The 11,223-nt window shown below is 38.9% G+C and overlaps 1 protein-coding gene across 1 annotated transcript in view; it reads right to left on the bottom strand.

Moving 5' to 3' along the window:
- Positions 1-11,223, bottom strand: part of GBE1 (glucan (1,4-alpha-), branching enzyme 1) — a 289,368-nt gene that overhangs the window by 49,429 nt on the left and 228,716 nt on the right. Inside the window, exons 13-14 of the mRNA XM_014536264.1 lie at positions 3,305-3,489; positions 1,587-1,717 (exon numbers count right to left, since the gene is read on the bottom strand). Coding sequence (XP_014391750.1) covers positions 1,587-1,717; positions 3,305-3,489 — 316 coding nt within the window. The remainder of the gene's footprint in view (positions 1-1,586; positions 1,718-3,304; positions 3,490-11,223) is intronic.

The raw sequence follows: 11,223 nt of genomic DNA, 5'->3' as shown, positions 1-11,223 counted from the left end.
GGCAGATATTGCAAACAATTTACAACGCTGGCAGAAAGTTGAAAACAGACCTGACATGGTAGCCAGAGTTTTTAATATTAAGCTGAATGCTCTTTTAAATGATATCTGTAAATTCCATTTATTTGGCAAAGTAATAGCTAAAATTCATGTCATTGAATTTCAGAAATGCGGACTGCCTCACACTCACATATTATTGATATTAGATAGTGAGTCCAAATTATGTTCTCTAATTAATTCCCTTTCAATGTGCACAAATTTCGTGCACCAGGCTACTAGTCATTTTATAACAGTTGTCAATTTACAATTACTAAGTTTTTCTTCTTCACTAATTTAAAAGCTCCATAAGGGTAGTAACTGCATGTGCCAGGAAAATTCCTGTATTTATAGCATCTAGCACACAGCTGCTCAGCAAGTATCTGTGAAATGAATGAATGAATGAATGAATGAACAGAGGGTATCAAAAACAGTCTCCCTGCTACTTCCTTTGCTTACATTCCCATGCCCTGAATCTTTACCAGTTCAGACTTACAAAGGTGAGCTGTCCTGCACTAAATGAGATAAGAAAGAGAAAAGGGAAGGCGCTCCCTTTATAATATGACCTGCTCTCTCGCTACGTGGAGGGAAAAGAAGACATTCTGAGGCAACTTACAAGATTTTCTAAAGGAAAAACTACACTGTCTCTTGTATTTGCACACTGGATCAAAATACTTTTTAAACATCTAGAATCACACTTTTTACAGCCAGAATGAAACTTAGGATTAATTCAGTATTACTGAGCTGAGGAAAGATTTATCAGTCAACTATTTCAACTTTTCAGACAAGGAAACTGAGAGCCACTGACATCAAGAGCAGCATTAGTCTTTCTTATTCTCTATGATGTACTAATTAATTCCCTTTCAATGTGCACAAATTTCGTGCACCAGGCTACTAGTCATTTTATAACAGTTGTCAATTTACAATTACTAAGTTTTTCTTCTTCACTAATTTAAAAGCTCCATAAGGGTAGTAACTGCATGTGCCAGGAAAATTCCTGTATTTATAGCATCTAGCACACAGCTGCTCAGCAAGTATCTGTGAAATGAATGAATGAATGAATGAATGAACAGAGGGTATCAAAAACAGTCTCCCTGCTACTTCCTTTGCTTACATTCCCATGCCCTGAATCTTTACCAGTTCAGACTTACAAAGGTGAGCTGTCCTGCACTAAATGAGATAAGAAAGAGAAAAGGGAAGGCGCTCCCTTTATAATATGACCTGCTCTCTCGCTACGTGGAGGGAAAAGAAGACATTCTGAGGCAACTTACAAGATTTTCTAAAGGAAAAACTACACTGTCTCTTGTATTTGCACACTGGATCAAAATACTTTTTAAACATCTAGAATCACACTTTTTACAGCCAGAATGAAACTTAGGATTAATTCAGTATTACTGAGCTGAGGAAAGATTTATCAGTCAACTATTTCAACTTTTCAGACAAGGAAACTGAGAGCCACTGACATCAAGAGCAGCATTAGTCTTTCTTATTCTCTATGATGTAAAAAAAAATTGAATGCAGATAGTTATATTCACTGACAACAAAAAGGATATTTTCCCAGAGATTTCGTTCCAACTCGGTAATCAGTGTAGCTCTTGGTTGGGTGGAAGTTGAAAATAAAAAGAAGATCTGCTCTCTCAAAAGCGATGACCTTATTGGCTTCATGCTTTTCACTCACATAGGCCTGCAAGAATGAACACATATACAACATTTAGATAAAACCTAGGCACAGCCACAAGTCAATTATTTACAAAAAAGCTGTTTTTGTCTTTATGAATAGCTTTGTTAGTTATGAAGCCAAAAATGAAAATGGCAGCATATTATTTTTTTGAACATGTTGTAATTTTTCCATATTAAACTCTAAGCCAATAACAGTCTCAAAACTGTTTGAAAAGTATAAAAAAGTCACCAGCCATTGCCAACGTCAAACAAAGCACAGAGGATTAGTGCTGTGGCTCAGGCTTCAATTAATAACATGGCACCTGTGGTATATATAGTGTTTTTGTTTTTTTTGATCTATTTGTAAATGGATTTTCTTTAAGACTTTTTAGTTCCAGATTAATCAGGTAAAATATATAAAATTACTTTTCAAAATATAATGTAACATTATTATTATATTGAGGTGTCTACAGTTGTAGTTATCTTAAAAACTTTGTATTATTGTCTAACTTTTTCAGATTCAACAACAGCATAAAGTCCTTTACAATATATATTTGCCTAATAAAAGAGAAGGTCTGAAAAGAAATTACAACATTTACACCCTTCCTTATTTTATACCATGTTTTACAGCAGGCAGCGAGGAACCTTTGCTTTTTCGACACCACTTTCTTCCACTCTCTGATTTGCAAGGACTTATTTCCATGCATATCAGTAGCACCACTCTTGGTAATTTAGAAATGGGAACTAAGGCTCCAGAGCAAGCAGCATGCCTTTTGGTATTCAACATTATTCCTACTGAAAAGGAGCATCATTTTGCTCTCTCTTTTGGAAACAGCATTACTAATAAACGTGATTTGGGCATTCATGTCATGCAGCCAATCTAACTGAATATACAAGTACCTTTTTCAGCCATTTAAAAAAAAACCCATATAGACACCAAAGTAAAAACACATCATTAGTAATTTCAAACAGCACCCGTAAAAAGTAAATGGATTATAAGTAACACATACTATATGTTAATTTTTGCAAGGGGAAAAAAAAGCCTGCAAAATATTTGCACCTGTTAATTACATTCTTGAAAACTTATTGAAAACTGAGACTTTAATTCCAGAAGAGAGTCAAGCTCATGAAAAATACAAAAGAGCGTGCAGGTATAATAGCATCTATTGAAATGACAGCTTAGAAACCAGTAAAAGAAGGAGGAAAAAAGAAATAAAGAAATCTACATGTTGTCAAAGTAATTTTTTATGAAAGCATCATTATTTATATGAAGAAAAAGTCAAAATAATTAAGATGTTTCCCCCGCAATTTCCAAAATAAATTTCATGTAGAGCTTTTGTCATTTATTTTAACCAGTTGAAATAAAAATAACTAAAATTAAACAACAACAAACTAAACAATAAAGTAAGCACGGTATCACATTTAAGATTTTCAATATCTATCGGAGAGACTACAATAACATGTTTTGACAACCTGAAGTTTGTTACAGGGCACTACACACTGAATAATAAAGTGCTGTTTAAAAGACCTGCATATAGATTTAAATCGATTGCCTTTCTGAGCATGTACAACATCAGTGATTAAAACATAACATTTAGAGTAAAGAGCTTACCTGTGGCGCCGAGAGCCAACCACATCTTTCTTCCAATTGATTCATCTCCCTGTCAAAGTTATTTAAAAACTTATAGCGAAGAAGGTCATCATCAGTTAAATGAAACTGCCTTCTGGCATAATGGTAACTCTCATTATTTCCTTTTCTTGGGAAGTCTAACCATTCAGGATGCCCAAATTCGTTACCTGCATTAAAAAACAAATTTAGACTTTGCTTAGTAATGTTAGCATTTCTTACTAAGATAACTCAATAACTAAACGGTGTAAAGTCCTTACAAGAAGTCTGGGTTGTGATTTAGTGACGCTGTCCTGGGAATGACGCAGACCCTGGCTCTGAAAAGCAGAGTCCCGCACCAAGAGGACCGGCTGCTTCTGGACTCAGAAGCCCAGGGTGAGGTCTCAGCCAGGCACGTATTCCCACTTCTGAAAGCAAGCATCTCTGTCATACTTATCTCATCTTTGAAATCATCGCTGAGTAATTTTTAAAATCTCTATTTCTCTAATCTCTTCAATCTGTAGAATGGGTTATAATTTCAGATGGCTTTGGATGTACATTATTTTTTTGATTTTCAAAGACACTCTCTATTATATCCAATCCACAGAGAAGAAATCCAAAGCTCGGGGCAGTTAAGGGATTTGTTCACACAGATAATAAGTAGAAAAGGAACCACTGAAATTTAGTTCTTCTGATTTAAATCCACAGTTCTTTCTACCTCATCCCAATAGGCAAGAACGTCGTAAACTTCAGGTGCTACAGAAACACATGTCATCGCTCATTTTTTGCTCAGATGTATGTGTTACCATTAGACATGTACCTTTAATTTCAAATGTGTGTGTGTGTGTGCGTTTGTGTACCTGGAACACTTGTTTAGAAATCCATTTCTAAATTATCTCTTACTATAATGATGAAAACCAGAAATCTAACACACTTGAAAAATGATATAAAACTAGAGGCCCGGTGCACAAAAATTTGTGCACTCGGGGGGCGTCCCTCGGCCCGGCCTGGGCCCTCTTGCAGTCTGGGACCCCTTGGGGGATAACCAACAGCTGGCTTAGGCCCACTCCCAGGGGGATTGGGCCTAAGCTGGCAGTCAGACATCCCTCTGGCAGCCCAGGAGCCCTCGGGGGATGCCCATGTGCCAGCGGGGAGCAGGCCCAAGCTGCAGTCGGATATCCCTAGTGCTGCTGAGGAGGCGGGAGAGGCTCCTACCACCACCGCTGTACTGGCAGCCATCAGCCTGGCTTGTGGCTGAGCAGAGCTCCCCCATGTGGGAGTGCACTAACCACCAGGGGGCAGCTCCTGCATTGAGCGTCTGCCCCTTGGTGGTCAGTGTGTGTCATAGTGACCAGTCATTCCCAGTTGTTCTGCTGTTAGGGTCAATTTGCATATTACCCTTTTATTATATAGGATAGAGGCCTGGTGCATGGGTGGGGGCCGGCTGGTTTGCCCTGAAGGGTGTCCAGGATCAGGGTGGGGGTCCCGCTGGAGTGCCTGGCCAGCCTGGGTGAGGGGCTGATGGCTGTTCGCAGGCTAGCCACAGGTCCTTCAGGGTGGTGGTCCCCCCTGGGGTGCCTGGCCAGCCTGAGTGAGGGGCTGATGGCTGTTTGCAGGCTGGCCCCAGCCCCCAGCCATCCAAACTCCCAGTGGAGGCTGGCTGGAAGCAGGTATCTGGGGCTTATTTAGCTTCTATAATTGAAACTTTGTTGCCTTTTGCGGAGGCCACAGCCGGCCAGGGCAGGCGGGAAGCTTGGCTTCCTCCATCGCCCGGGCAACCAAGCCTCCTGCTTGCTCCAGCTCCATGGCTGCCGGCCGCCATCTTGGTTGGGTTAATTTGCATATAGTCGCTCTGATTGGCTGGTGGGCGTGGCTTGGGCATGGCAAAGGGATGGTCAATTAGCATCTTTGTCTTTTATTAGTGTAGATGATATATATATTTATCATTATAATTATCAAATTTAGATGTTAGTCTTCTAATAGATTGCTCATACTGTTTTCCCCAAGTTGGATTTCTACTTTATGGCTTCTTTCTCCCTCTTCCCCTTAAAAATTAATCACTATTTTCTAAAATTTATTTTCATTTACCCCATTAACACTACAATTTTCTAAGACAAATTTCTCATTTCACTTAGAAAGTACCATAGCCAATACAAGTGTGTTCTACTTTAAAGCAACTAGTATATTAATATTCTAATTAATAAAAACTTATAAGGTAGGATGTAATCTGAAATAATTTATTGCACAATTGCTTTATGGCAACCTCTGCTAGGAAACACTGCAATTTACATTTCACTTTTCAGGACCATAGTCATCAAATTAAAAACAACATCCAAACAAATATGTTGGTGGTAGTTTCATAAAAATTAAAGTGTCTACAAACATATGTCTAAATTTTAATATTTCAGTCTAAATATTTCTTATGATGTTCCCACTATGTGACACAGGAGGGACCCAGATTTCTGACTCTATTGGCCCCTATTTACTTTAGGATGCCCTAAAGTGACACAAGGAACTTCCCTCTGCTACACTTAGGAGTCCTGCCTAGGTCTGGCGCCTGATTCAACCAGCTCAAGGTGTAGCCACTGCATAGCTCGCTCCATCACCCATACAAGTGGCAAACTGATGTAGCTCCAGAACTGTAGTGGAGCATATTCCTCACTGATAACGAAGGCACTGCCAGTCTAGGGAATATCGTATGTCCCAGTACTAGTGGGATTTCCACTAGTGGGGAATGTTAGAGCCTAGAAATGCCACAAGGTAGTTAAAGTGTAGTCACATACAAGCTGGATCCAGGCTTTCTATAGGCAAAATACTTTTTATTTTGCTATGGCTACAGATCCCTGAGGTGGCTCCAATGGTAATAAGCAATTCCATTAGTGTTTTCTGGGGGAGAATGTTACATCACTGCTATCACAATGGTCACAGTAGAGGCAGCTGCACATACTTAATGTCTGCTTATCATGTGCACATACAGTGCTCTTCCCATTTTCAACAAACTTCAAGTACTGGTAGGTACTCTTATTGTTGCAAGTTTACAGATAAGAAAACTGAGCCTGTTAAGTAGTGGGACTATGAACCCAGATAGTCTGGTTTTACACCCTGACTTGGTGAAGGAGTTTGGTTTAGCCCTAAAATAATGTTTGTGGTGAGGAGAAGAGGTGGTACAGAGAGGATGAGGTCAGATTAAGATAAGCCTCATGAAATTTGGATCTTATGTTACAGGCAATATGGAACCAAAAGCCCTATTAAGTGGGGAATGAGAAGTTCAATTGTGTTTATTACTAAAATACCTCTGGTGCAATATGGAAAAGACACTCTGTGTGGGGATAGTTGAATGGTAAGAAGTCTAATATGGAATCCAAAGTATATGGTAAGAGAGTTTTACACTAAGCGAAATAAGCCAGTCAGAGAAAGACGAGTAACACATGATCTCACTCACATGTGGAATCTAATGAACACAATAAACAGATGAACAAGAGGTCCAGAGACATAGAAGCATGGAGCAGACTGTTGACTCTCAGAGGGAAGGCAGGGATGGGTTGGTGGGAAGAGATCAACCAAAGAACCTGCATGCATACATGCATAGCCCATGGACACAGACAATAGGGTGGTGAAGGCCTGGGGTGGGGGTGGGGGGGGGTGTGGGCCATAAGGGGGCAATGGGGAATAAAAAGGGAGCATATATAATACTTTCAACAATAAAGATTTTTTAAAAAAAAAACACCTACCAAAGTATAAGGTAAGAGATGACAGCTTGCAATGAGAATGGAGAATAGAATGACTGATTCAGGTGGCATTTCTGAGGTGGAAACAACTGGATTGGATGACTGGCTGCTGAATGGAGGTTAAGGAAAAGGGAGGTATGAATACAATTTGAAGTTTTGGGCTCAGAAGCCTGAGCTGTGACAGCACTGGCTGTTCTAGGGGAAGATGATGACAGCGGGAGTGTGTGGAGAGAAGGTAACGTGGTCACTTTTTGGCCTACTGAATTTAAGTCCTGAAGAATATACAGGCACCCATGGATTTAGAGTAACATTGCTAAAAATAAGGTACTGAAATTCAGGTAAGATCTGGGGATGGGGAGCAAGAGTATGTTGTAAGGCCTCAATAAACAACAGAAGTTACAGCCACAGGAGGAAAAGGGCCATGGGCAGCAGCTAATGGAACTGCAGGCAGAAAGGAGACAGATTAGAGAAGACAGAGGAACAAAGGTTAGCAGAGGAAGCAGAACATAAGAAATACAGAAGGCTAAGAAGAGATTCAAGGAGGGTGGTCAGAGTCAAATGCTACCAAAACAAAAACAAAACAAAAAAAGGAACTTGTGATATCATCACGCCTTGGGAGTAGTAATAAGATAGTGTAGAGCTGTGCTTTCCAATCAATTAGTATGCTCCAGAGGAAACATACAGATTCCTAGAGAGCTTATTAAAAATATTCGTGCTCACTGATTCTGATCCACTACCTTTGAGGCGAGTCTTTGGCAGCAATTTGTATTTTCATCAGCCGCCCTGTAATATTCTGAAAGCAGGAGGGCTGAGGCCACACCCGGAAGAACAGCAGCATAGAGGTGTATATCTCAGTGAGGACAGTTAGACAGCGTGAAGCCTGTGAACACAGGCTTCTAAGTCAGAGACTGGGGCTTTAGTTCCAGCAAGGCCACGTAAGTGATTTTAGTGACTTTAGGCAATGTAATCTCCCCAGTACTCAGTTTCCTCCTCTGTAAAATCATATAATAAGTTTCATAAAAGCTCTTTTAAGCTGTTCTAGAGGCACTTAGAACAGGGTCTGGCATCTATAAGCTTGCAAGGTATGGCAGCTTTGATGCTACACACTTCCACTCATTACTGATGTGGTTCCGGAACAAAGGACATAAGGGGCAATAGGAAGAGTTATACTAAAGCTAACATTCCTGGCTCCCATCATTCTGAGGAGGAAACTGACCAGCAGACACACAAGTAACCAGGATAAATTCGAAAGGCAGCAATTTACTCCTCTTCACTTAGGTTTCAGGAAACATGATTCCATTCTTTAAAGTGCAAAAATTCTATAATGATGCATTTATTCATGTATTTAATAATATAAATTTTCCTAAGCCAAGTATTAATGCCTTTTGAATTATCTACTATTTCAGATCTTAAAAGGCAGAATTAAAAGTGAAAATAATTTTGCTAGAAGATACACAGCTTGATAGGATTAACCAGGTTGCTACATTAGGATCCCTTCTCCACTTTCTTCCCTCATTATTCCTATATGTTCATCCTGCAAAACCTGTGAACAAGCTCTCAGAGTTTATATATACTATTATAGTACACACTAGAGGCCCGATGCACAAAATTCGTGTAAGGGTGCCTCGGCCCTCGCAGCCCCAGCTGCCTCAAGGCCCCACCCCCCACCCACTGATCATTCTGGAGGGTCATTCTGCCATCTGGTCTAATTAGCATATTAGCTCTTTATTATATATGATAATATTATAAATGCTACATATGGTATATATTGTACAGTATATATTTGATTACATTCCACTTAAACAGCACAGACACCTTCTAAAAGCAAAGCTCTGCCCAGCGAGCATGACTCAGTGGTTGAGCATCAACCTATTAACTAGAAGGTCACGTTTCAATTCCTGGTCAGGGCACATGCCCAGGTTGCAGGCTTCATCCCCAGTGTGGGAATTGTAGGAGGCAGCTGATCAATGATTCTCTTTCATCATTGTTGTTTCTATCTCTCTCTCCCACTCTCCTCCTCTATGAAGTCAATAAAAATGTATTTAAAACATAAATAAATAAAAGCAGAGCTCTGTGCTGGGTAGAACACATTGCTGGTACTACAGGATTCCTTATCTCCTAATTCTTCCCAGCCTTCTTAAAAATGCAACCCAGGTCACAACTCTTGATACCTGTCATCTTTTCCAACTGCTCAGACTAATGAGGTGAAAATATAAATTCTTCTCCAGTGTAGACTTTAGCTTCTTTCTACCTCAGTATCCCTCTTGAAAGCACAGAGTTTTTTATTTGCTTGTGTTTTTTTTCATCAGTACAGAACTGACTGGTGAGTTTCAGCAAAATTATTGTGGGCAATAGTAATTCATCTCATAATCTGATTAAAAGGTAAGTACCTGTTACCCAGAAACACACACACACACACACACACACACTGGATACAGTCTCAACTATTCATAGACTCCATCCAAAAACTGATCCAATGTGAAATTACATTATCATTCTGGCATGAAAATTCATGTCCATATAATCTATAGCATAAATAAAGATTGACAAGTAGCAAATTACAATTACATGAGATAAGGCATGCAAATCAGTAGAAGAGCACAAGACACAATATGTGACTAAAATAGTGGCAAATATTATAGTGTCATATTTTTCTTTTATCCATTATTTTTATTGTACAAGTAATATACTGATAGATACATTATTTAAAAATAATTTAGAAGAGTTTAAGATACAATATGCTGCTCAATATCTATGCTATATTAACTATTATAATGTTATATATTTTTTATTTTTTATTATGCACACAATATACTGATATATTATTTTTAGAAATCACAATAAAATATACCCATAAAGTATCTGAAGTACTACCAAATGACCAGTTGCTATGGTCTGAATGTTAGTGTCCCCCATGATACCTATGTTGAAATCCTAATCTTCAATGTGATGATATTAGGCAGTGGGACCTTTGAGGGTGTGCTCAGGTCATGAGGATGGAGCCTTTAGGAATGGGATTAGTGCTCTTTTACATAAGAGGCTCCAACAGAGCTCCTTGGCCTCTTCCACAACATGAGGATACAATCTAGAAGTCTGTAACTCAGAAGAGGGCCCTCACTCAGCCATGCTGGCACTTGAACTCAGACTTCCAGCCTCCAAACTGTGAGAAATAAATTTGTGTTGTTTAAATGTTACCTGATCTATGATAATTTCATTATAGATGTCCAACTGGACTGACACCACTGTTTCTTTTTCAGTAAGTATAGTTATCTCACTTATATCTATACTAATAGCTATATACCTACATCTATCTATTATCTATCTATCGATCTATCTATCTATCTATCTATCTATCAATCAATCTATCATCTATCTGTCTATATATCTGTCTATCTATCTACTTACTTATCTAGTCTACCTATTTACCTATCTATTTATCTAACTACAACATATTTTGAACAAAAATAGACTTATATTATATTGAATTTTTATGTATTTCCCGTGTCATTAAGTATACATCACCATGGTGGTATTTCATTATGTGCATATAATGCAATTTTATTTAATCATTCTTGTAATGATAGTCATTTTGGCTTTTTTCTAATATTTTAGTATTATAAAAAGTGACCAGTCTTATAAATGTATCTGTGTACATTTGTCTGATATTTCCTTAAGGTAAACTGAATAACTAAGATAGCTGATCAAAAGGTAAACAGCATGGTACATATATACAATGGAATATTACTCAGCCACAACAAATAATGCAATTTTACCATTTGCGACAACATGGATGGACCTAGAGGGTATTATGATAGGTGAAATAAGTGAGTTAGAGAAAGACAAATGCCATATGATTTCACTTATATGTGGAATCTAAAGAACAAAATCAACAAACAAAATTGAAACAAACAAAGATACAGAGAACAGACTGATGATTGTCATAGGGGAGGAGGGCTCTGGACTGGGTTGAAAAGATGAGGGGATTAAGAAGTAGAGTGGATGTTAAAAAATAGTCATGGGGATGTAAAGTACAGCATAGGAAATATAGTCAACTAGTAGCCCAGTGCACGAAATTCGTGCACTGGGGTGGGGGGGGAGGAAAGGGGCCCCTCAGTCTGGCCTTCACCCTCTCCAATCTGAGACCCCTCAGGGAATGTCCAACTACCTGTTTGTGCCCACACTTTTAACAGATAACAG

The sequence above is a fragment of the Myotis brandtii genome, unplaced genomic scaffold, assembly GCF_000412655.1.
Source record: "Myotis brandtii unplaced genomic scaffold, ASM41265v1 scaffold159, whole genome shotgun sequence".
NCBI classification, from domain to species: domain Eukaryota; kingdom Metazoa; phylum Chordata; class Mammalia; order Chiroptera; family Vespertilionidae; genus Myotis; species Myotis brandtii.
This window is presented reverse-complemented; position numbering and strand designations above follow the sequence as displayed.